Genomic DNA, 26,244 nt, shown 5'->3' with positions numbered 1-26,244 from the left:
AAAAAGAAATGCAAAAAAGCAAAATGGCTGTCTGAGGGGGACTTACAAATAGCTGTGAAAAGAAGAGAAATGAAAAGGAAAGGAGAAAAAGAAAGATATACCCATTTGAATGCAGAGTTCCAAAGAATAGCAAGGAGAGATAAGAAAGCCTTCCTCAGTGATCAATGCAAAGAAATAGAGGAAAACAACAGAATGGGAAAGACTAGAGATCTCTTCAAGAAAATTAGAGATACCAAGGGAACATTTCATGCAAAGATGGGCTCAATAAAGGACAGAAATGGTATGGACCTAACAGAAGCAAGAATACACAGAAGAACTGTACAAAAAAGATATTCACTACCCAGATAATCACGATGATGTGATCACTCACCTAGAGCCAGACATCCTGGAATGTGAAGTCAAGTGGGCCTTAGGAAGCATCACTACGAACAAAGCTAGTAGAGGTGATGGAATTCCAGTTGAGCTGTTTCAAATCCTGGAAGATGATGCTGTGAAAGTGCTGCACTCACTATACCAGCAAATTTGGAAAACTCAGCAGTGACGACAGGACTGGAAAAGGTCAGTTTTCATTCCAATCCTAAAGAAAGGCAATCCAAAGAATGCTCAAACTGCTGCACAATTGTGCTCATCTCACACATTAGTAAAGTAATGCTCAAGATTCTCCAAGCTAGGCTTCAGCAATACATGAACTGTGAACTTCCAGATGTTCAAGCTGGATTTAGAAAAGGCAGAGGAAGCAGAGATCAAATTGCCAACATCCGCTGGATTATCGAAAAAGCAAGAGAGCTCCAGAAAAACATCTACTTCTGGTTTATTGACTACGCCAAAGCCTTTGACTGTGTGGATCACAACCAACTGTGGAAAATTCTTCAAGAGATGATAATACCAGACAACCTGACCTGCCTCTTGCGAAACCTGTATGCAGGTCAGGAAGCAACAGTTAGGACTGGACATGGAACAACAGACCTGTTCCAAATAGGAAAAGGAGTACGTCAAGGCTGTATATTGTCACCCTGCTTATTTAACTTATATGCAGAGTACATTATGAGAAACGCTGGGCTGGAAGAAGCACAGGCTGGAATCAAGATTGCCAGGAGAAATACCAATAACCTCAGATATGCAGATGACACCACCCTCATGGCAGAAAGTGAAGAGGAACTAAAGAGACTCTTGATGAAGGTGAATGAGGAGAGCGAAAAAGTTGGCTTAAGGCTCAACATTCAGAAGACTAAGATCATGGCATCCAGTCCCAACGCTTCATGGCAAATAGATGGGGAAACAGTGGAAACAGTGGCTGGCTATTTTTCTGGGCTCCAAAATCACTGCAGATGGTTACTGAAGCCATGAAATTAAAAAGACGCTTACTCCTTAGAAGGAAAGTTATGACCAACCTAGACAGCATATTAAAAAGCAGAGACATTACTTTGTCAACAAAGGTCTGTCTGGTCAAGGCTATGGTTTTTCCAGTGGTCATGCATGGATGTGAGAGTTGGACTGTAAAGAAAGCTGAGTGCCAAAGAATTGATGCTTTTGAACTGTGGTGTTGGAGAAGACTCTTGAGAGTCCCTTGAACTGCATGGAGATCCAACCAGTCCATCCTAAAGGAGATCAGTCCTGGGTGTTCATTGGAAGGACTGATGTTGAAGCTGAAACTCCAATACTTTGGCTACCTGATGCAAAGAGCTGACTCATTTGCAAAGACCCTGATGCTGGGAAAGATTAAGGGCAGGAGAAGGGGATGACAGAGGATGAGATGGTTGGATGGCATCACCGACTCAATGGACATGAGTTTGGGTAAACTCTGGGAGTTGGTGATGGACAAGGAGGCCTGGCGTGCTGTGGTTCATGGCGTCGCAAAGAGTCGGACACGACTGAGCGACTGAACTGAACTGAACTGATCATCTATCTATCCATCCACTGTCTCTATCTACTATCTATCTATATCTAAATATCTATCTCCTAGTTTTATTGTGAAATGATTGACATACAACATTGTCAATGTTTAATGTGTCCAGCATAATGATTTGACCTACATACATCATGAAATGATGACCACAATAGATTTAGTGAACATCCATCATCTCCTGTAGATACAGAAGAAAAGAAACAGAAAAAAAGAATTGTTTTTCCTTGTGATGAGAACTCTTAAGATTCTCTTAAAGTTCATATGTAACAAATGAGAGTGTTAATTACATCAGTTGTGTTGTAATGATATCCCTAGTACTTACTTATCTTGTAACTGGAAGTTTGTGCTTGTTGATTGCCTTCATTAAGTTTCCCTCCTCCCCAGCCCCTGCCTCTGGTAATGACAGATTCTGATCTCTTTTTCTCTGAGTTTGTTTGTCTTTTGAAGTATAATTGACCTACAACCCCATGTTAGTTCTTGGTATACAATACAGTAATTCAAAATTTCTATATATTACAAAATGATCACCATGGTAAGTCTCATTACAGTGTGGGGAATATAGTCAATAATATAATTCTTTGTATGGTGACAGATGGTAACTGGAAAAATGACCTTTTAGGTCAAAACCCTCAATGGCTTTCCATTGAATTTGGTATAAAATCCACCTTGCACCTAGGCCCATGGGTCTGGAGGTCTGCCCTCACCCATTCCTTCAGCCGTCTGAGACACTTGCCCCATTGTTACCATACATCACCTTTCAGAAGGCACTGGAAAAGAGACCCAGGGAAGTACCTGCCCTGACTTACATGGTTTTGGAGCCTGTAGTTTGGTATTGGTATTTGACTCTTATGCTTTTACATCTGTTTGCATAGAGGATGTAGAAGGACTGAATTTTGTGGCCTGAGGGTCTGTACATGTAGACCAAATTTGTGTTTGCACTCTCAATACAGAAAATGAGTGGAAAATGTTAATATACTAGTGGATTTATTTTTGTTTTCTGACATAGCTCGTATCATGGCTGAAAACCTCAAGTTGTGTTCAGACAGTAGGATATTTTTATTATATTATTTTTTCAGTGCTTAATTTTTTTTTTCTAATACACTGTTGTAAGACCAAAAAAAAAAAAAAAAAAAACACAAATCCCCTACCTACCTCTATGTTTTTGTCCTTGCCATCCTCCTCCTCTCTCCTCACACCTGCATGTTCTTTCCTTGGACAGTTGAGTTGTGGGCTTCCCAATCCTGGAGAGTGGAGAGCAAGGCTGTTGAATGGGGCTTATGGTGAGAGGGTCAAGGAAGGGTTTTCTTTCTTCTTGTAGGGGCCAAGTGGGTGTGGTTGCATATATGTAAATAAGCGTACAACTTATAGTGCATAATTTATGTAAATATGCATACAGCATATCGCAATCACGCTGTAACCAGCAGGCTGTGTTCAGGGTGTATATGGTGTAATGTGCTTATATGGTAACGTGCAGATGGTGTAATTCACCAGCTTTCTCATAGCTCACCTGTCGTCTTTGCTTCTTTGTTCCAACTCAGGAGGCAACCTTTCCAAACAAGACTGGACCATCCAGTGGCCCACCACGGAGACGGGGAAGGAGAACAACCCCGTGTGCCCCCCGGAGCCGACCCCGTGGAGCCGCACCCACCTCTCCCAGAGCCCCAGGGTCCAGTCCAAGTGCGTCCAGCACTACTGTCACGCCAGCCCCACCCTGGGGGCCCCCGTGTACACCCACGTGGACAGGCTCACCGTGGACCCCTACCCGGGCCTGTGCCCGCCACCGCCTCTGGAGTCGGGGCACCGGTCCCTGCCCCCGTCGCCCCGGCAGCGGCACGCGGTCCGCACCCCGCCGCGCACCCCCAACATCGTCACCACCGTGACCCCGCCAGGCACACCACCCATGAGGAGGAAGAACAAACTGAAGCCCCCCGGGACCCCGCCGCCCTCCTCCCGGAAGCTGATCCACCTGATCCCGGGTTTCACGGCCCTGCATCGGAGCAAGTCTCACGAATTCCAGCTGGGTCACCGCGTAGACGAGGCCCACACGCCCAAGTGAGTGCATGTGGTGGGCCGCCACCCCCGGGGTGGCTGAGCCTCCCAGTCAGCCAAGCCACAAATCGGCTGTATTCCCCTCCTCCTGTTGAAGGAAAGGTGGATTTTCTCTAATGGCTGGGCTGGAAAATGAATAGAAAAGAATTTCCCAGAAATGACTTCTTCTTATGCTATTCATGCTCTAAAGTCAGATTTGGAAAACTGTAGCCCAGGAGCCAGTTCTGAATTTATTGCACCACATCCAGGTTCATTCCCTTCTGTTTTGTCTGTGATTGCTTTCTTGCTGCGATGGGTGAGTTGAGTATGGCCCCCAGAGTTGAAATCTTTACCATCCAGCCCTTTTGAACAGACCACTTGCCAGTCCCTGCAGAGTCTATCCCAGTGCTGCCCCTAGAAATAGGATGCCAGCTGCACACGCGACCTTATGCTTTCTGGTAGCTGCCTTAAAAAAAGAGTAAAAAGAAACAAGTGTTACTCATTTTCAAAATATGTCATTTAACCCAATCTATCAAAACATGATCATTTCAGCACAGAATCAGTGTAAAATATTACTTTGGAAATTTTTCTTTTTCTTTTCTTCACATTAAGTCTTTGAAATCTGGAGCGTATTTTGCACCTACAGCTCATCTCAGTTTGTACTGGCCATGTTCCAAGTGTGGCCATGTTCCACCTGTGTCTGGTGGCTGCCGCGCTGGGCAGTGCAGCTCTGATAGACCCTATGTGTAGGACTTGCTCTGAAAGTGGACGTGTTGTATGCCTGGCTTGGGTTTGGGAGGGTCTTGCTGCCAGCACACAGTATCTGTGGCTATTGCTGGCTAATGAGAGAAATGGGACAACTCTCTGCAGGGTCCCTCAGAGACTGACTCTGACCTGGGTCCCTTGCAGACTTTAAGGTTCTCTGTGTATTAGAAATGGAAGAAATGCTAAACAGGGTCACAAAAGTGGGTAGCATGTTTTAAATATTTACATTTAACAAAATTGCATCTGAGGCATAGAAGATAAAGTGGTTATGTATAATCTTGTTAGGAGATATGGGGAGGAGTCTACATTTGGGGATTGTTGTTTATGAGAGGTGTGGATCTTGGTTCTGGTAACTCTGATGTGGGGGAGCACTGGGGAATGTTTCATTATGTTTCCATCTCAACAATTTAGTGGTTGTTTCATGAGCTCTCATTACCATGCATCCAGTGATAAAAGTTAAAAAATGTGCATCTTAGAATTGATGAAATGGGGTAGGTTCTAGGCTCTGGGCTAGTTTGCGGGGGTGTAATGGAAAGGAAAAAGAGACATAGCCTTTGGTCCTGTGAAGATCAACAGTAACCAAATAACCACACGTAGGTGTTATACTCTTACGTCCAGTAATTACAAACAGCGTTACAGGCCATCAGGAGAAAGCATAGGAAGCTATCAGAGCTTATAACCAGATGGACCCGATTGAGTTTGCACTGTCAGGGAGGTGAGTGGTGGAGGCGGGGGCGGGGTGGGGGGAGGACTGCGGAGGCTTCCAAAGGACAGTTTGGACTAAAGACCAACTGGGGATTAAGGTGGTGGAAGGGGTGGGAGGTGTTCCAGGAAGGGAGTGTGAGAGTGTGACCCTCTAGAGAACTCAGCTAGAAGGCCTCTGTGGCTGAGGGAGCAAACAGCTGATGCGAGAAGACTCACAGCTTGGGCAGGTGGCAGCACTGTTCACAACAGCCAAAACGTGGGAACAGCCCAACTGTCCATCAGCAGAAGGGATGAACACAGTGCGGTCCATCCATACAATGAAATATTATTCAGCCACAAAAAGTGATGAAATTCTGACACCTGCTACAACAAGGATGAACCTTGAACATGTTATGTTAAGTGAAATAAGCCAGGCACAAAAGGACAACTATGGTATGATTCTACTGGTGTGAGGTGTCTAGAACAGGCCAATTCACACACAGAGAAAAAAGGATAGAGGTTGTCAGGGACTGGAGGAGGGAGATGAGGAGGTCGTGTTTACTGGGGACAGAGTTTCAGTTTGGGAAGTGGAAAACTCCTAGAGATGGATGATGGCCATGGTGGCAAAGCAGTGTGAATGCACTTAATGCCACTGAACTGTACCCTTAAAATGTTTAAAATGGTAATTTTATGTTTTTTATATATATATATATCTTACAATATATAAGATTGTAAGATATGTACAATATACAGCAGGAAAGCCAGGCGTGGGCACGTTTTTTTCTGTGAAGGGCCAGATAGTAAATATTTTTGGCTTCTCAGTCCAGGTGATGTGCGGCACCCCTGCCATTGTAGCGAAAGCAGCTACAGACAGTAGGTGGACATGGTGATGTCCCAGTAAAGCTTTACTTATAAAAACAGGTGCCTGGCTGCATTTGGCTAACCCTAACCCTAATCCTATGGGCTGTGGTATGCCTTGACAGAAGCCCAGTTATAAACAGTGAGGGATTCTCCTTCCTGAGGCCTGAAAAGGAAGCCCTTAAAAGTGATTTAAGTGGGAGACACGATTGCATCTGATTTTAGGAAGGTTAGCAAGCTTCTGTGTGAAGTCTGGATTGGAAATACTCTGTTTCACTACACCTATTTGGGACATCAGAGACCGAGGCAGAGGGCCGATGCTTTTATGATTGGAGGTTGACTTGATTTTTATGGTTTCATGAGATCCTGAGGGGCTGGGAGTGCTGCTGAGACCTCAGGGTGAGGGTGTGGGAAGGGTTTCAGGAATGCAGGCTACCACTGTGGAAGATGGGAGAGGCATTTCAGGTTTGCTGGCCATGGTGTCCCCAGATTATGCATCTTTCATACCCCTCCCTGTGTTGACCACAGAGCGAGGTCGAATTTAACCAGGAGGAGAACCTGGCTGGACAGACACACCATCTTCTAATCTATGAGGTGGGGGCAAAGTGAGAGAGGCTGCCCTTTGCCTGTTTGTTTTTTTTTTCCCCCAGCATTATTGAGATGTAATTGACAAATAACACTCTGTAAGTTCAAGGTGTGCCATGTGATGACTTAGTACACACACATATTGGGAAATGATTACCACAGTAAGGTTATTTAACACATCCATCACCTTGCATAATTACCTTTTGTGTGTGTGTGGTTAGAGCAGTTAAGATTTGCTCTCTTAGCAACTTTCAAGTACTAACAGTATACATTGTTAAACAGTCAACACAGGGTACGCTAGATTCCCCAGTACCTATTCTTTTTTTTTTTTTTCCCAGTACCTGTTCTTATACCTGGAAGTTGGTACTGTTTGACCAGCATCTCCCCATTTCTCTCACCCCCCTAGCTCTTGGCAACCACCATTCTACTGTTTCTATGAATTCAGTGGTTTTAGATTCCCCATGTAACTGAAACCATAGAATTTGTCTTTCTCTGACTTATTTCCCTTAGCCTAATGCTGTCACGGTCAATCCACGTTGTTGCAAATGGCGGGATGTTTTCTTTTCTATGGTTGAATAATATTCCATTGTGTGTTATATATATGCCATATTTTCTTTATCCATCCACTGGTGTGCATTTAGGTTGCTTCCATGTCTTGGCTATTGTGAATAATGCTTCAGTGAACATGGAGGTGCAGATATCTCTTTGAGATGATAATTTCATCTTCTTTGGATATATACCCAAAAGTGGGGTTGCTGGGTCACATGGTAGTTCTGTTTTTAAGTTTTTCGAGGAATCTCAGTACTGTTTTCCTTGGTGGCTGCACTGTTTACATTCTTATCAACAGTGCCTAAGGGTTCCCTTTGCTCCACCTCCTCACCCACACTTGGTATCATTTGTCTTTTTCATGGTAGCCATTCTAACAGGTGTGGAGTGATGATATCTCATTGTGATTTTGTATTTCCTTGATGATTAGTGATACTGAACCCTTTTTCATGTAAATGTTGACCTTTTGTAAATTTGTAAATCTTCTTTGAAAAAATGTCTACTCGGGTATTTTGCCCATGTTTTAATTGGATATTTTTTTTGCTATTGAGTTGTAGGAGTTCCTTTTGTATTTTGGATATTAACCCCTTACCAGACATATGATTTGTAAGCATTTTCTCCCATTCTGTAGATTGTCTTTTCATTTTTGTTTCTTTGGCTTCTATGTTTGATACAGTCCCACTTACTTTTCCTTTTGTTTCTTGTGGTTTTGGTGTCATTCTCAAAAAATCATTGCCAAGACCGGTATTAAGGAGCTTATTTTTTTGGTCTATTTTTTAAATTGAAGTCTAGTTGCTATACCACACTGTATGTTACAGGTGTATAATATAAAGATTCACAATTTTTAAAAGTTATACTCCATTTACAGTTATTAGAAAATATTGGCTATATTCCCCATGTTGTGCAACATATCCTTGTAGTTTATTTTATACCTAATAGTTTCTACCTCTTAGCCCCCTACCCCTCTATTGTCACTCCCTCCTTCCCTCTCCTCAGTGGTAACCACTAATTTGTTTTCTATGTCTATGAATCTGCGTCTTTTTTCTTATAGTCACTAGTTTGTTGTATTGTTTTTTTTTTTTTTTTTTTAACATTCTGCACATAAGTGATATCATTCAGTGTTTATTTTTCTCTGGCTTATTTCACTTTAGCATAATGCATTCCAAGTTCATCCATGTTGCTGCTAATGGCAAAATTTTGTTCTTTTTTATAGCAGAGTAGCATTCCATTGTGTACATACACCACATCTTCTTCATCCTTTCATCTGTTGATGGACACTTAGGTTGCTTCCATATCTCGGCAGTTGTAAATAATGTTTCTATCAACATTGGGGTGTATGTATCTTTTTGAATTAGTGTGTTTTATTTTTTTTTGGGTATATACCCAGGAGTGGGCTTCCCTGGTAGCTCAGTTGGTAAAGAATCTTCCTGCAGTGCAGGAGACCCAGGGTCAATCTCTGGGTTGGGAAGATTCCCTGGAGAAGGGAATGGCTACCCACTCCAGTATTCTTGCCTGGAGAATCCCATGTACAGAGGAGCCTGGTGGGCTATGATCCACGGGGTCACAAAGAGTCCAACACAATTGAGCGACTAACACACACACACCAGGAATGGAATTGCTGAGTCAGATGGTAGTAATCTTTCTAGTTTTTTGAAAATCCTCCATACTGTTTTCTGTAGTGGTTGTTCCAATTTGCATTCCACCAACACTGTATGAGGGTTCAATTTTCTCAAGGAGCTTATTTTAATGGGCTGTGACCAGTGTTAAGAATATGAAATAGACTATCCCAGACTCAATTATGTTGGAATGCATTGCCTTTAATGAGGCTAAGTTTTAGTATTGCTTTGTGAAACTTGTGTCTGATATACAGTCATCCCTCTGTATCTATAGAGGATGGGTTCTGGGACCTGTCGGGGAAGTCCCAGAGTTGCCCCTTCATTTCCATGGTTCCAACCACAGTTTATGTATGATTTATTGAAAAAAAGTGTGTAAGTGGCCCATGTAGTTCAAACCCGTATTGTTCAAGAGTCATCTATATACAGATTTTTTTCTTTCTCTGGGGGTTCTTCTCACCCTGGACAGCTTTGGTTTGGGAATAAACCCCACCAGGGAGCAGGTGAGAGGGTTTGAGAAGGTGGCCTTTCATTCTGTGGAATGTGGCCAGAGGCACGTCCAGAATCACTCAGCTCATTCCGGTTTCAGTTAGTCTGTTTAGTATCTGATTTCTTCTCTCCTTCTGTCTGGTAGCCCTGCTGGGGGTGGTTCTTTGCCGCCAAATTGGCAGGTTTCAGCCTGCCTTTATTTCCTCTCAGTGGGATGTGGGGTTTCAGAATGTCTTTCTCAACTTTTTAGAGGTCTTTCTAAACAGAACTGAGTCTTTCAAAACCATCATTTCCTAAGAGTTTTTCAGCACCAACACCCTGCTAGGTTGTGGGTTGGAGGAAGGCTGTGTTTGAGACAGTTTATCCTGGGCACTCTCAGGCATACCCACAGTGGTGCTTAGCAGAGATCTGTTGGGGTTCAGTCCTGTCCCCAATAGCATCTCATGGGCATTTGTAGAAAAAGCACGGCAAGAAAACGAGAGTATATTTGCAGTAATATGTCTCTCATCACTGGAAGCCTTGCAGCCCAGGTATGTTGGGCTGGATCACAACTGTTGTGATCAGTCTTGGCCAAAACCATTTCTCCTGCTTTATATGCATCCTCAAAGATGTTTTTACTTTCTTCTTTTCCTTTTTTCTTCTCTTTTGCATTTGAGTTTATGAGTGTGATTTTACTCCTATGACATTACTAAAACACACACACATACACATACACAGAGGGGGGAAAAACTATTTTTTTCCTCCGGTAAAGTAATACCTGATTATTGTGGAAATTGAGACAACACAGGAAATGTGATGAAGACAGTGGAAAGCATATGCTAGTCCTTTTGTTTTACACATGCACACACACACAACACGCATTCTCACAGGGGTTAAGTCACTCCCAGTGGGGCACAGATTGACTTTTAGGGGAGTGAGGTGGGAAAAAAAAATCCTTGATATAATCATTTGCAAATCTCCATAGAGCAATATACATATAGATACTCAGTATATCTGTGGTGTTCAAATTTCCTTGGGAGTTGGGGGTGATGATTAGAAAAACCACCTATATAGTTTCTTTAGGGGCCATTGAAAAAAAAGTCTGGGAAATGCCTACATAGATCTGTGGATAAAATCCTGTGGATAGAGTTAGGCATAAACATTGACGGTTGTTAAGTCTCCCTAATGTTCTTAGCGGTCTTTCTTTCTTCTCCATCAGCCTTCGTGGCCACGTTTATATAGGTAAACTGGCACTGGTTCCTTACAGTCAGCCGTGTGAAAAGTTAAAAGGGAGCAACCTCAAAGACTCTGGTTGTCTTGGCCTTCAGTACGTGGATTCCATGGTCATAGTGTTGGAAGAAAGAAAAACCTAACAATTCTTAAGAGTGTGATGAGTTGTCTGTCTTTAATCCCCCCATTTGTCCTCCCATCACATAAATGACTTGCCTTCTCTTGTGAGAGCGTCTGAAAGGGTAAACTGGATTTCTGTAAACTGAATCAGCTTTTAAATGCATAGGAGTAACTCAGTATTGGAAAAGAATTCTATTGTAACCCTCTCCCCCTTTTGGCAAATTCCTTTTTAAAGGTAATTTCCAATTATAATTTTGTTTTAATTACACAGTTAATTCCCAAGTACAGCTTCACGTGGAAAGTAAAAGCAATATAAAATGTAAACCATCCAAGGTCAGAGTCCCCTTCTGCTTGCCATAGAGAACACCTAGAACTTCTCTTAATAAGAGTCCTTGTGTACATAGGTTGTGATTGTGTGCATCTGTAATATCTCTACTTCCCACTCTTCATAATTGGAACCACAACGTATGGCTTTTCCAATGTGACTTGCCTTAATTAGTCCTGCATAAATATAAACATCCCACGTATGACTTTCTCACACCTTATCTCTTTTAGAAATTCTTTTGTCTCCCCAAAGCTCATCTAGAACATTGTTCCTATCTCTGCTTTCAGCCCTCTGTATCATTTCTGTATGAGCACCATTGCCCTCTGCCCTTCTGGGACAGAGTATGAAAACCTCAGCTGACCTGGGAGCAAGGAGAACAGGCTGGATGAAAGCCACACTCAATCCTCATTCTGACCCTTCATTCCAGTGAGTTCGCATTTCTATATCTGAGATCTATGCCATTTGTAGTTTGTATGAGAACAGACTCTCCTCGACAGATTCCTTATGTAAATAAGACTTCAAGGGGGCTCTCTTCATTTATTTTAGAAAACTAATTATGGGCAAGCACTTAGACTCTCTGACACACACCGACAGATTATTGTGCTAATTAATACGACACTCACTGATATATTTATAAGGGCAAGAGTAAGTGATTAGTTTATATACCATAGCATATTCATTAAAATAGGAAGGCTTCTGCTAGGCTTATGCATGGGATTCTTTCAGGTCTAACTAAGCATTCAGACACATAAGATTAATACCGATCACACTTGGCATCTGATTGTTGCCAGGCAGCATTAGGCCTCTCTTCCATGGGTCCCTGGGGGCTGCTCTTCCTCGCCTTCACCTCCAAGTGGCGGTTCAAGTGCAAGGTGGTAAGATACACATTAAGCAGGTGTGGGAACCATCCTGGCTTAGGGCACAAGAACTCTGGTAAAAACTTCATCAATACAGCTGCTAGGGTCCCCACAGGGGACGTGCCCAGCTAGAATAGTCATGCTGCTCCAAGATCCCCGAAGGCTGTGGATTCCTCATCAGGTATTTCAGGTTCATACGAGAACTCCCCGTCTGTATGCAGTTTACCCATCAGAGGCCAATTCTGCCACTAGCAACGGGGTCTATTAACAGAGTCGACATTCCCCCTTGAGATTCAAAGGATTAGGGCTAGAAAGTCAACCCAAGGTCACATTCCCATCTGCAGAAGATGAAAAGGTTGAGTTCACCCTTCACCTACAGCCTCTCTTGAAAAATCCTGTCATTTTTAAATGCCTCTGATTCGCAGTGAATTTCTTATTTTGAATCAGTGAGGTCTTTAGTAAGGTCTTTTGTGATTCATATAATAATATATAACATGTATACATTATATATGGTCCCATCACTTCATGGAAAATAGATGGGGAAACAGTGGAAACAGTGGAAGACTTTATTTTTTTGGGCTCCAAAATCACTGCAGATGGTGATTGCAGCCGTGAAATTAAAAAACTCTTACTCCTTGGAAGGAAAGTTATGACCAACCTAGACAGCATATTAAAAAGCAGAGACATTACTTTGTCAACAAAGGTCCATCTTGTCAAGGCTATGGTTTTTCCACTAGTCATATATGGATGTGAGAGTTGGACTATAAAGAAAGCTGAGCACCGAAGAATTGATGCTTTTGAACTGTGGTGTTGGAGAAGACTCTTGAGAGTCCCTTAGACTGCAAGGAGATCCAACCCGTCCATCCTAAAGGAGATCAGTCCTGGGTGTTCATTGGAAGGACTGATGTTGAAACTGAAATTCCAATACTTTGGCCACCTGATGCGAAGAGCTGACACATATGAAAAGACCCTGATGCTGGGAAAGATTGAGGGCAGGAGGAGAAGGGGACGACAGAGGATGAGATAGTTGGATGGCATCACTGACTCAATGGACATGAGTTTGGGTAAACTCCGGGAGTTGGTGATGGACAGGGAGGCCTGGTGTACTGTGGTCCATGGGGTCGCAAAGAGTTGGGCACGACTGAGAGACTGAACTGAACTGATACATTATATATAACATAATTATAATTATTTGCCATAAAATATATGCTTATTAGGTTTTTTTTTTTTTGGTTAAATATTGTCATTACTTTGCATAAGAAAGTTATGTTCACAGCTGAAACTTCCCATTCACCCCTGACCCATGCCCTCTGGTCTAGATGCCAGGCTGTCTTCCCTAGGACTGGAACAAGAGTAGACTCTTACTCTCATGGACACCTTTCCTTTCTCTCAAGCTGCTGAACCTTTCAGTCCTGTGATAACTCCAGTGAAAGTCATCTAGAATAAGTTTGGCTTTCCAGATATTAACAAGACTATCTCTCTCTGTTTGCCCTAGAGGCTTATAAACTCACCACAATGAATTATCCATGGCTACCCTCCTATTGACATAGCAGCTCAGAAGTTCCACAGTGAAAACTCAGCTGGACAATGTGCCAATGTATTATGACATCTTGGGGTGAAGCATGCTGTGGGTTGGGGAGCAGGTATTTTGTTTCAGGTGCCTTATACAAGGAATAACTGAATTTTTTATAGGTGAGATTTGTTCTATTTAGAGTCATTCTGCTTCCCCAGCCCTGCCTCTGTCTCTTGTTATTTCTTTTTAATAAGTTGAGAGTTTCCTCAGATCTCTCATAACAACTCCACCTGGGGTAGCTCCCTGTTTTAGAATGAGCTTGGGGCAGCCCCAGGGCTTCCCAGGTGGCGCTAGTGGTAAAGAACCCACCTGCCAATGCAGGAGACGTGGGTTCAATCCCTGGGTTGGGAAGATTCCCTGGAGGAGGGCATGGCAACCCACTCCAGTATTTTTCCCTGGAGAAATCCCCATGGACAGAGGAGCCTGGTGAGCTATAGTCCATAGGCTTGCCCAGAATTGGACACAACTGAAGCGACTTATCATGCATGCATGGGACAGCCCCAGTGTTGCTGCTGGCTAGCTTGTGACTGCCAGCAAGTCCCATAGGAGCTATTGCTTCCAGTGAGAGGAAGATATGTATGCCCACATCTCGGGGCAGGTGAGGCCCTGCCGTCCCTGCCTGGGCTGGATGTTACCTGAAACTTTGGTGGACAGACCCTGTCCACCACACGTGTCTCTGCCTGGGGCTTTTTGGGGCCAGTGGGCATGTCTTGCTTGAGCGCAGGGCAGCCCATGCCCCCAGGAGCAAGCTTCAACCAACAGGGGTGAGAGTTCATGTGTAAATTTGTCCTCAGTGAGGCCATTCTGATGTATTCTCTTGGAGGGTTCTCGGAGGGGCCACATCGCAGTTGCCCGTGGTGGTACAGACCCATCATAACACATCTGTAAGCTTCCTTCCTTCCCTGCGTCACCTCTCTGCTTCATCATGTTTCTGGGGGCCACTTCCCAAGTATCCTACTTGTATTTCAGAACCTCCCTCAGGGTCTGATTTTGGGAGAAACGGAACTAAAACAGGAATAAAGGTAATCATTTATATAATCACATTAAGCTCTACACAGAGCCGTATGGACACATTTCTACTTAAAAGATTTGCCGATTGGATGATTGTTATAATAATGCAAATTATAGCTGTCACACATTGTATATTGTATAGCTTACTGTGTGCTGGCACTTTCTGTGGTGTATTTTATTTAATCCTCAAACATTCCACTTTACAGGCAAGGAAATTGGCTTTAAGAGAGAATGTGCTGCTTCCAAACCCATTCAGATTAGTTAAGTACAGAATTGGGGTTCCTTCTAACCCAAAGTCCATGGTGTCATTGGGGGATGGGATGAGTAGGAGCCATGGCCCTGGAGTCAAGGGACCTGGTTAGCATCCTGACTTTACCACTTGTTGGCTGTGTGACCCTGGGTAAGTTGATGACCCTCTGCCAGCCTTGAGTTTTTCATCTATATAATGAGATTCATATGGTTCCTAGTTCATAGCATTTGTTGAAAGAGTTAATATATGTCAAGTGCTTAGAACAGTGCCTGACCCACAGGAGGGGCTAAATAAGTGCTCCTCATTGTCACTATTTTAAAAAAATACCAGAATCCGTGATAATAACCTTGGTTATTTGTAGGTTTCCTGCAGGGGAATAATCCATTAATAATACTGTGAGGCATAGAAAAGAGGATCTCATAGGACCCCTACTGCTTTTAAGGAGCTTCAGTTCTAGTTTGAGACGACCAGCATATCGTTAAGGCCTAATCTTAATAATGTAAGGCAGCTCAAACACAAAAATAGATTTGGAAGTAGAAACCAAACTTAACTAATTTGTCACCCCCAGCCCTGGGCTCCAAGTGCTTCTGCACAGGGCGGGCTGCGAGTGGCCACATTGCCATGGCTTTCCTCTGTTCCTTCCCTTCTTGCAAGCTGAGTTAGAAAACGTTTTGCTAGATCTCGGGCTTTCCATAAGCCAAGCTCTAGGCTGGAACCACAAAGTTCATATCAGGCTTTAACTAGGGCACTGCTTTCCTTTCCTCCCATCTTGTGGGACATGCAATGTGACTGATAGAGTCTTATGACTACCAGCCCACCATCTGTAACCCAGTTACAGGTGGGGTAGGTCCTGGTACCCAGAGGGCATGGATACATGGGAAAAGCATCACTGTAAATTCAAGGAGGCAGAGAACTGACAATTACTGAATACATAGATGGAGGGCCTGACACTCCGTGTGTGTGTGTGTGTGTGTGTGTGTGTGTGTGCGTGTGTGCGCGCGTGCTTAGTCATTCAGCCGTAGTAGTCCAACTCTTTGCGACCCCATAGACTGTAGCCCAACAGGCTCCTCTGTTCATGACATTCTCCAGCAAGAATATTGGAGTGGGTAGTCATTATCTTCTCCAGGGAATCTTCCCAACCCAGGGATTGAACCCGTGTCTCTTATGTCTCCTGCATTGCAGGCGGATTCTTTACTGTCTAAGCCACCAGGGAAGCCCGACACTCCACATGTGGTAGGGTAATTACTTCTCATTGTAAACGGGAGAGGTCATCGTCTTTATCCCCATTTTACAGACTAGAAAACTGAGGTTCAGGAAGGCTGACCAGTGTCATGCAGCTTTGTACACAGAGGCAGGATGGGAACCCATCCTGACACCAGAGCTCTTGTTACTGTGCCATGCTGGATGTGGTTTGCACCAAGCAGATGGTGTAGAAACCAAAGATTATAGGAATTGTATGCACTAGGGAGCATGGGGGCGTGCTTGCTGGCTTGGGACAGTTGAAAGCCTCCAGGCAGTAGAGAAACTTCTGCTCTCCTGAGGCCCTCCGAATTAAAAGGGCTCTACCATGCTTCTGAAATCCTTGCCATTTTAGAGCCAGCTTGTCCATCAGTGACAGAAAAGTAGTAAGCCTCAAGGCTAAGTGTGCAGGCAGTAGAGGCAAACAGACTTGGGTTCACATCCCAGTCATGCGACCTCCTGGCCAGATTTCCCTGGAAAGCTAACTTGTCTGAGCATTCATTTTCTCTTTTGCAAAATAGAGACGGTTATAGTAGTTAGAGTACAGAGTTATTGGTGAAGATTCAGTGCTGTGGGTATATACTGTAGCGCATGCACTAGCAGAATATACCCACGCACATCACTGTGTGTATAGACTAGCGTTGTAGTCAGCCTGGAGGCAAGGGAGGAGCCCTGTGCTCCTTTTGTCCTGCTTGCCATTTGTAATCCAGTTCTTCTCATCTCTGGTCCGCCCTTTCCCCCTCTGGGAAGCTTACTGTGGCCTGGGATCCAAAAACAGATTCTTCCACTGCCAGTGACAGAGCTGGGGGGTGACCCCAATCCTCAGTGAAGATGGGGTGTCCTGCTTCTTCAGCTTCCTCAGCAGAGGCTGGTGGTGATGAGGTGCTCTGCCGGGAGCCTGGGCGGTATACTAAAGACTTTGTTTATTAGGATCTCTGTGTGTTTATGGGGGACACATGGTGATTGGCTAATTGCATTGTGTGGGAGAGACAAGTCTTTGACCTTGACCTGGAGAGGCTGGAGGTTCAGATTCTCCTGGAGGGGAGGGGTCTAGTTCCCTTCAAGAGCTCAAAGAGGTGATTGAGTAAATGTCATGGCCCCAGGCATGTACTCCCAGATTAGCCACACTCTGTAGAAGTGAAGTAGGATATATATCAGCTGCATTCTGATCACAGATTTTGGCTCAGTTATCTGGTATGTGGGTTTCTTCATGACGTAACTATTCTTGCAACGGGGGATGGCTTTGGTTCAGCGGAGAGGGACTTATTGATGAGCATTCTTCTATTCCTGTCTAGATTTTAAAGATTGACAGGGTTGGTTGTGCCTTCAAATAGTTGGGAGGGAAAAGTCTCTTTAAAGTTCCCTTAAAGTCTGTTTAAAAAATGTTTTTGAAATTATTTCAGGCTTGTAGAAAGTTTGAAAGAATACTACAGAGAATTCCTTCCTAATTCTCTTCACCCAGATCCCAAACATTAGTGTTTTATCACATTTGCTTTATCCCTTTATCCACCCATTTATCCATTTGCCTCTCCATCCATCCATCCATCCATCCATATTTCTTTCTGAAACATTTCAGAATAAGTGGCAGACAAATACCCCTTTGATCCTATCTTCATCAGTATGTATTTCCTAAAATCAAGAGCAGTCCCTTAAATAATTACTATATAATTCCCCAAATCAGAAAATTAACACTGATGAGGTACTTTTATCTAATCTCAGACTTTATCCAAATTTCAGTTGTCTTCATAATGCTCTTAATAGCAAAAAAAAAAAAAAAAAATCCAAATCAGGCATTGAGTCCAGTTCCTGAGATATGCTTTATCTTGTAGACCATCTCTCAGTCCCATTCCTGGTGATGGTAGTTACGATCATCTGGTGTGAGTGGCGTCTGAGGGAGTGCTCCATTATAAAGTTATTATTTTTCCCATTAAAATGAATAAGCATCTTGTGGGGAGATACTTTGAAACTATGGAAGTATTTTGTTGCTCTTCAAAATTTCACCCCTCATTTTAGCATCCATTATTGATGACTCTTGCCTGAATCTGTTATCATGATGGTTTCCAAATGGTCCTTTTCTAATTCCATCATTTCTTTCACATTTGAAAGGAAGAGTTTTCCCTTCTCCTTCTTGATTTATATCAGTGGGGTCTCATGGATTCTTATCTTATTCATTAGGTTATAATCCTTTACATAATATCATTATTTATTTTGCTACTCAAATTGTATCAGATTTGCCCAGTGGAAGCCCCATCAAACTGGCTCCGGCATCCTTCAGACACATTCTCATATTTCTTTGAGCATTGCCTTATTTTCTGGGACAGGAAGTTGTGAAATCTCTATCCAAAGGCAGGTGGTTTTTATTTTTTCCTCAAGTATAAGATAATGTGTGTAAAGAGCTGAGCACCATGCCTCATATAAAGTAAGTGTTAACTCTTACCGTTAATGCCATCACTGTGTTGTTATGATACGCAAGCCCTTGACTCGCAGCCCTCCTGATCTTTTTCTAGCAGCAGCAGGCAGGCAGGCTCTGCCAGACACAGCTGGCTGTCACAAAGGCACAAAGGCTGTCTGTTCTGGTGCCCAGACTCTTAACTCACTCCAAAACAGCCTTCAGGGGGTATCCCCTTAGGGGTCCACTCTTTGTTTTTTGAGAAATTAGAAAGTTTATGGAAAGATGTAATGACTCGTATAATGGACACTTAGGTTCCCGTTACAAAATGAACGTGCCTTAACATTTTGTTCTATTTACACTGACCCCCAAATAGCAACAACAACAACAACAGAAACTGACAGATAAAGTTGAAGATCCCTCTGAAAACAGCCTCATTCCTGCCACTTCTCAGAGGCAGCCACGATTCATTCCAGAGTGTGTCTTTCCTGTGTGTGTGTATTGTTTTGTATACCTAAAATTTTTATGTAGCTGGTATATACATATGTGCATATCATTGTTTCTTGCTTTCCTTCAAGATGTTTTTGAGACCTTTCCATGTTGATACATACATAGCTTCATGTTATTCACATTTCAGTGGCTGTATTGTATATTATACAAATATACAACATGTGTATACAAATATGTATACAAATATGCCATAGTCACATATTTATTGATTCCCCTGTTGATGGACATCTAGGTTGCTATTAAATCTTTACCATAGCAACCAGTGAGAGGGTAGACACATCCAGTGTGGGCGACACACATGTACAAGTTCATGGAGGTAGAAAGTTGTGTTTTGAGCTGAATATAGAAGATTTTGGATTGCGGACTGGGGAGGAGTACGGTCTTCCCTGTGGCTTTCCAGTTGGTTAATCTTCATGCTCCCCTCCAAGCTGTGGAGCATGGTTCATGGTGGGGAGGAAACTCTCCTGCTCTGGAGTAAACTTATTGGAATTTACCGTGGAAATGTATCCATACACTTATTAGTTTTGAAAGTTCTTGGGATGGGATGAGAATGGGATGGAATTTGTTCAAATGCAACATGAATTCAACAAATTATTTACTGGGCCCCTTTCATGATCCAGCCATGGTGATAAGCATGGTGGACAGAGAGATGAACATGGAGGCAAGTTTCCCTAGTCAGTGTCAAAGTGCTGAAGAAAGAGTAGAGTTTACTTTGTAAAAAGTTTTATTTTATTGAGGTATAGTTGATTTGCAATGTTGTGTTAATTTCTGCTGTGCCGCAAAATGACTCAGTTATACATATATATACGTTCTTTTTTATACTCTTTTCCATTATGGTTTATCACAGGATATTGAAACTAGTTCCCTGTGCTATACAACAGGACCTCGTTGTTTATCCATCCTCTATATAACAGTTTGCATCTATTAACCCCAAACTCCTAATTCATCCCTCTCCTACCTCTCTCCCCGCTTGGCAACCACAAGTCTGTTCTCTGTGTCTGTGAATCTGTTTCTATTCCCACAGATGAACTTTCATAGATAAATTCATATTTTAGATTCCACATGTAAGTGATATCATATGGTAGTTGTCTTTCTTTTGCTGACTTACTTCACTTAGTATGATCATCTCTAGGTCCATCTATGTTGTTGCAAGTGGCATTCTTTCTTTTTTATGGCAGAGTAATATTCCATCACACACACACACACACACACACACACACACACACACACACACACATCTTCCACATCTTCCTTAACTGTTCATCTGTCTGTGGACATTTAGGTTATCTCCATGTCTTGTCTATTATGGATAGTGCTGCTATGAACATGGGAGTGCATGTATCTTTTTGAATTATAGTTTTGTCTGGGTGTATGCCCAGGGATGAGATTGCTGAATCATATGGTAACTCTATTTTTAGTTTTTTGAGGAACCTCCATTCTGTTTTCCATAGTGGCTGCACCAGCTTGCATTCCCATCAAAAGGGTGACTTTACATTTTTGAAGAAAGAAATACTTGTTCTCCCCAGGCAGAAGGGAACAGTGCCAAGGAAAGTTCAAGTGAATAAGTGATACCAGGTTACCTTTTAATGGCACCTTGTGGGAGGTGATTGACTTGGCTGGGCACAGAGAATGGGGAGAAATTTCAATACCCATTTTACTTGATTCAGCTATGGTCAAAGGACCAAAGGTAGGGTTGGCATGTCTGCTATGTGTAAGACTGGCCATTCCCTTTCCAGTTCCAGGGGCAGGCATTTTTCATGGACCCTGTTAGTGACTTCAGAATCCTTCTCAACATAACGCCTCGGGAAAGTCACTATCAGTCAGTTGAAGCTGGAATGTTCGATTAGTTAACGTTTGTGCATTTCCATCCCTCCCCAAAGCCCTTCATTCTGTTGATTAAAATAAATGGTTCTTCTCTTGGTGGGCATGTGACTTCAAATATGAAACAAAGACAGATAAGAAAAAGCTGGAGAAAGAGTGTCACCCTTAAGCTGTTAAAGGTATTTCTTTTTTTTTTTTTATTTTTTTTAAATTTTTTTATTAGTTGGAGGCTAATTACTTCACAACATTTCAGTGGGTTTTGTCATACATTGATATGAATCAGCCATAGATTTACACGTATTCCCCATCCCGATCCCCCCTCCCACCTTAAAGGTATTTCTTACCTACTGTTATAGAGCAGCCTGTGGTTTTGTGGTGCCATGATTATCTTATAGATGCACTCTCCCCAAATCATCCAGAAGTGTTGTCCTGTGGGCCCATTGTTCATGCAAGTCCAGAGCTGCTTGGCCGCAAGCAGAGTGAGACATTTTTCACGGTACTGGTATCGGAGCTGTGTGTTCACACAGTGAAATAAGGCCCCACCTGACACTCTGTACCGCTGTATGCCAGATGGAAAGACTTGATGATTGAGTTTCAGTCATTCATTCATGCATCCTTTTGAATATATAACAATAGTTATTGTGATTACCACGATTAAAGGGAAAGCATTAGAATTAAACTTAGGATTGAGGTGCCTAGCAATAAAAGTCCGTCTTGCATACAGAAGACTGAGGGGTTTCCTGGTTGACCTCATTCGCTGAGTAGAATTTATGGGTCTTTTTTATCTTTCTTTGTGGTAATGATGTTGAGTTTCTGCTTCTCTTTGCTCTGCCACTGGCAGGCACCAGGCTTCTGGGAGGATATGTCACTTGATTGCCAGATTAAATACCCCAGATCTATTCACTCGAGAGAATGGTATCATTTCTGGAAAAAACAAACAGGAGGCACTGTTCTCTATCTTGCTATCTGGCCTGTCTGATAGAATTTGAGACAAACCTTTTATTGTGATAAATGGGAAGACAGAAAAGTTCCTCCCAGGGCCAACTTCACCCCTGTGTTTGGCTCCCAGATGGCAACTTGAGTCATCGAGGACGGCTGCCCAGCACTTTGATTTAAGATAATGGGGGCCGGGATGCAGGAGTGATATCAGCGTGGGGTGGAACGGTCACACTGAGGCAGGCTTACAAGTGAGGCCTTTGAGAGCCAAGGCAGAAGTTGGGAACAAGGCTGGGTACAGCTGAGACCCCAGAAATACATCCAGAAAACTGGAAACCATGATGGAGTAGCTGTTGGAAGCCAAGTGTGTGGCCTCAGCATGCAGGTGTGAGATAGCCACGAAACAGTCATGACTATCCTTATGGAAGGTACTCTGTGTTCCGAAGCTTCTGTGCCCACCATGGTCAGGGACCATTTGTGGGTCCACTGCAGAGTAAAATCAGGCCCCGTCTGACATTCTGTACTACTGTGTACCGGAGGGAAGGATTTGATATTTTGTGGTTCATTCATTCATGTATCATACATTTTTACCTACCTGGTGCCAAGTCCTACAGGGATTCCCTGGTGAGCAAATGACCCTCACTTTCCAGGAGCTTACAATTGAGCAGAAAGGAATGGTCAGTTGGCAGACTAAAATAATAGTGTGTGCTGAGCGTTGGGGGCTGTCTTGGAAGGGACAGGATTTAAAGTATGGGTCCCGACTTGGAACAGTCCATCCCCAACTGGTAGTGACCTTTTCTTCTCTTCTCTCCTTGTGTTTGCCCTGAAGCCATTCCCCAGGACATATTTTAGGGCTTCTTTGTTCATTGGATGGGCTAATATTTGAGCCTTCCCTCTTTTCTCTGTTTATCCCAGGAGAATAATAATGCTGCTGGGAAGTATTCTGACCAAGTTGCCAAGAGCCTGAATTAGTTGTACCCTATTTAATGGTATTATTAGGCTCTCCAGCCCTGCATCAAACACTCACTCATTTACTGATTCTTTCATTCAGAAAAAATGCATTTTTCCAGCACTTAGGATGTGTAGGATCTGTGTGAGAAGCTGGGGAAGCAGAATTGCAAAAAGAAAACAGTATTCCTTTCAAGGAGCTCAGGATTTAGAGGATACAGACTAGAAACCTATATTATAACTCAGTGGGGAAGGGTCTGGTGTAAGGGAAGTAAGAGTAAGACTTAAGGAGCCCAGGTGAGGATAACTCAAAACATTTGAGGAAGCCAGGGACAGCTTTGTGGAGGAACCATGATCTCAGGCAGCAGTGGGAAAGCTTTCTGTAGCGTTCTGTAGGGGTCAGGTAGTAAATACATCAGCCTCTGCAGCCCAGTGGGTTCTCTGGCATCCACTCAACTCTGCAGTTGTAAGCAAAAACAGCCATAGATGCATATGCAAATGAGTGGGTGTGGCTGTGTTCCAATAAAGCTTTATTTACGAAAACAAGTGGAAGTCGCTCAGTCTGACTCTTTGAGACCCCATGGACTGTACAGTTCATGGAACTCTCCAGGCCAGAATACTGGAGTGGGTAGGCTTTCCCTTCTCCAGGGGATCTTCCCAGCCCAGGGATCGAACCCAAGTCTCCTACATTGCAGGCAGATTCTTTACCAGCTGAGCTACAAGGGAAGTCCAACAATTCTGGAGTGGGTAGCCTATTCCTTCTCCATAGGCTCTTCCTGACCCAGGAATCAAACTGGTGTCTCCTGTGTTGCAGGCAGATTCTTTACCAACTGATCTATCAGGGAAGCCCTACGAAAACAAGTGGTGGGCCAGATTTGGCCTTTGGGTTGTAGTGTGCCAGTTCCGGGCCCAAGATGAGACCTGTAGAGTGAGTGGAAGTTGTCCAGGTGAAGAGAGAAGGGGAAAGGTATGCAGGCAGAATGGCAGGTGGAAAGGCCTGGAAGGGAGGGCTGCTTGGGGAGCTGAAAATATTTGTGTGACCAGACTGTAGTGTGTGTGTTTGTGTGTGTGTATGTGATGTGGTGTGGTGTGTGTGGTGTGGTGTGGGGTGAGAGGGAGGTTTAAGGAGAAGCTGTTGGGGAGTTTGGAGTGTCTCCCTGAGGTGATTGGTAGGGAACCTCTGGAAGGACTCTCAGCACTGAGGAGCAGGACCTGTCATGAGTCATTTTAGCTGAGAGGCATTTTGGCCTTGAGGTCTCAGTCCAATTGCTCTGAGCTCTTTTCTTCATGTTTTCCTTTAATTAATTCTTTCAGGTATGTGGTGTCCCTTCCAGGACACAGGAGAGTATGGCTCTGGTAACTTGGGAGGTCGTACCATCTGCTCCTGGCAGCTGATAGTAGAGAAGGGGGCCCCTGACCCCACTTCTAGAGCTGCCCATTTCCTCCAGTACCTCCTGGCCTGAGGTTCCCTATGGGCCCCATTGGGACTCCGTAATTTAGAATGAACGTGGCCGGGGGCTTTCCCCCCGACAGCAGTGAGTTCTCCACCCCCTGCTCTTGCTCTCCTCAGACTAGAGGTATTCGTCAATACTAACGCGAATTAACGGAGTAAGAATAAAAATTTTAGTAACTCTTAAGGCGTCCAGCTGGGGCCTTGGATGCTGCGAACAGGCGAGGTTAATGTTCTCGAATGGTGCTTAATGATTGTCGGGAAGCCTTCAGCAAATCCTTCCTTCCAGCCCTGGTTGTGTTTCGGGATCATGAATCTGACATTAGAGAGAGACGGCCTTTAGGTGTCTGTCCACTGGATGAGGCACAGGTGTGTGGATAATCACCTCACCAGCCTGGATTTCAACCGCCAAATAGGGGTGCGCTGTATCTGGGGAGACCCAGCTGTCAGGATGTCATCTCCTGGGACCCAAGGTTGGCACCGGCTTTGATGTCACTTTCCAAGATCCTGAGACTGAAAACATTTTGTCTTCTGGGAAAATGAGGGGGAATATCTAAGAAACATGTTTGCACAGGGAAGGCACTGATTAATTTTCTTACACCTTTGTTTCATCAACAGTTTGTGTGTGTGGACCTGAGAAATTTCCAATTTTCAGAGAGCTTTTTTTTTTTTTTCCCCCAGAGAGCTTTTTGGACCACAACTCAGCCCTGCAGGGTAGTTAGGTGGGTTTGTCCTTGTTCTGACACATAGATGTGTTATTGTTCATTCGCTAAGTTGTGTCTGACTCTGCGACCCCATGGACTGCAGCACACCAGACTCCTCTGTCCTCTACTGTCTCCCAGAGTTTGCTCAAATGTCCATTGAGTTGGTGATGCTATCTAATCATCTCATCCTCTGCTGCCCTCTTCACCTCTTGCCTTCAATCTTTCCCAGCATCAGGGCCTTTCCTAATGAGTTGGCTCTTCACATCAGGAGGGCAGAGTTTTGGAACTTCAGCTTTAGCAGCAATCTTTCCAGTGAATATTCAGGGTTGATTTCCTTTAGGGTTGACTGGTTTGATCTTACTGTCTAAGGGACTCTCAAAAGTCTTCTCCAGCACCACAATTAGAAAGCATCAATTCTTTGGCACTCAGCCTTCTTTATGGTTCAACTCTCATGTCTGTACATGACTGCTGGGAAAACCTAGCTTTGACTACACAGATCTTTGTCAGCAAAGTGATGTCTCTGCTTTTTAATATACTGTCTAGGTTTGTCATAGCTTCCCTTCCAAGTCTTTTAATTTCATGGCTATAGTCAACATCTGCAGGAGATTTTAGAGAGACTCAAATAGGTAACATTGACTGTGGTTTCCCTCACACCAGATGGACCCTCCACTCCTTTCTGCCTCTGCCAGCATAATTATGTATTCATACTGTAGTGCAGTGAGTAATAATAAATAATAATAATAATTATTTACTACATCCTTCTAGCCAAGGCTATGGTTTTTTCAGTGGTCATGTATGGATGTGAAAGTTGGACTGTAAAGAAAGCTGAGCGCCGAAAAATTGATGCTTTTGAACTGTGGTGTTGGAGAAGACTCTTGAGAGTCCTTTGAACTGCAAGGAAATCCAACCAGTCCATCCTAAAGGAGATCAGTCCTGGGTGTTCATTGGAAGGACTGATGCTGAAGCTGAAACTCCAATACTTTGGCTACCTCATGCAAAGAGTTGACTCATTGGAAAAGTCCCTGATGCTGGGAGGGATTGGGGGCAGGAGGAGAAGGGGACGACAGAGGATGAGATGGTTGGATGGCATCACTGACTCGATGGACATGAGTTTGGGTAAACTCTGGGAGTTGGTGATGGACAGGGAGGCCTGGCATGCTGTGATTCATGGGGTCGCAAAGACTCAGACACGATTGAGCGACTGAACTGACTGAACTGACCATATTGTGAGCACTGTGCTAAGTGCTTTACATGTAGTATCAGCTTCTGCCACCCATGCAATAGGTAATTATTATCATCTCTCTTTAGTATTGAAAGAAACCGAGATGAAAGGTGATCATATAGTTCACCTAGGATGACATCTTCTCCATCAGATATTGACAAACTACCACCTGAGAGCCAAATCTGGTCCTCCACTTATTTATGTAA

At 43.6% G+C, this 26,244-nt stretch overlaps 1 protein-coding gene across 1 annotated transcript in view; it reads left to right on the top strand.

Annotated features, from left to right (window-relative positions):
* KSR2 (kinase suppressor of ras 2) overlaps positions 1–26,244 on the top strand; it is a 417,713-nt gene that overhangs the window by 156,607 nt on the left and 234,862 nt on the right. Inside the window, exon 4 of the mRNA XM_061140846.1 lies at positions 3,445–3,958. Coding sequence (XP_060996829.1) covers positions 3,445–3,958 — 514 coding nt within the window. The remainder of the gene's footprint in view (positions 1–3,444; positions 3,959–26,244) is intronic.

The sequence above is a fragment of the Dama dama genome, chromosome 5, assembly GCF_033118175.1.
Source record: "Dama dama isolate Ldn47 chromosome 5, ASM3311817v1, whole genome shotgun sequence".
Classification (NCBI taxonomy): Eukaryota; Metazoa; Chordata; class Mammalia; order Artiodactyla; family Cervidae; genus Dama; species Dama dama.
Note: the sequence above shows the minus strand (reverse complement) of the source record. Positions and strands in the feature narration are given on the sequence as shown.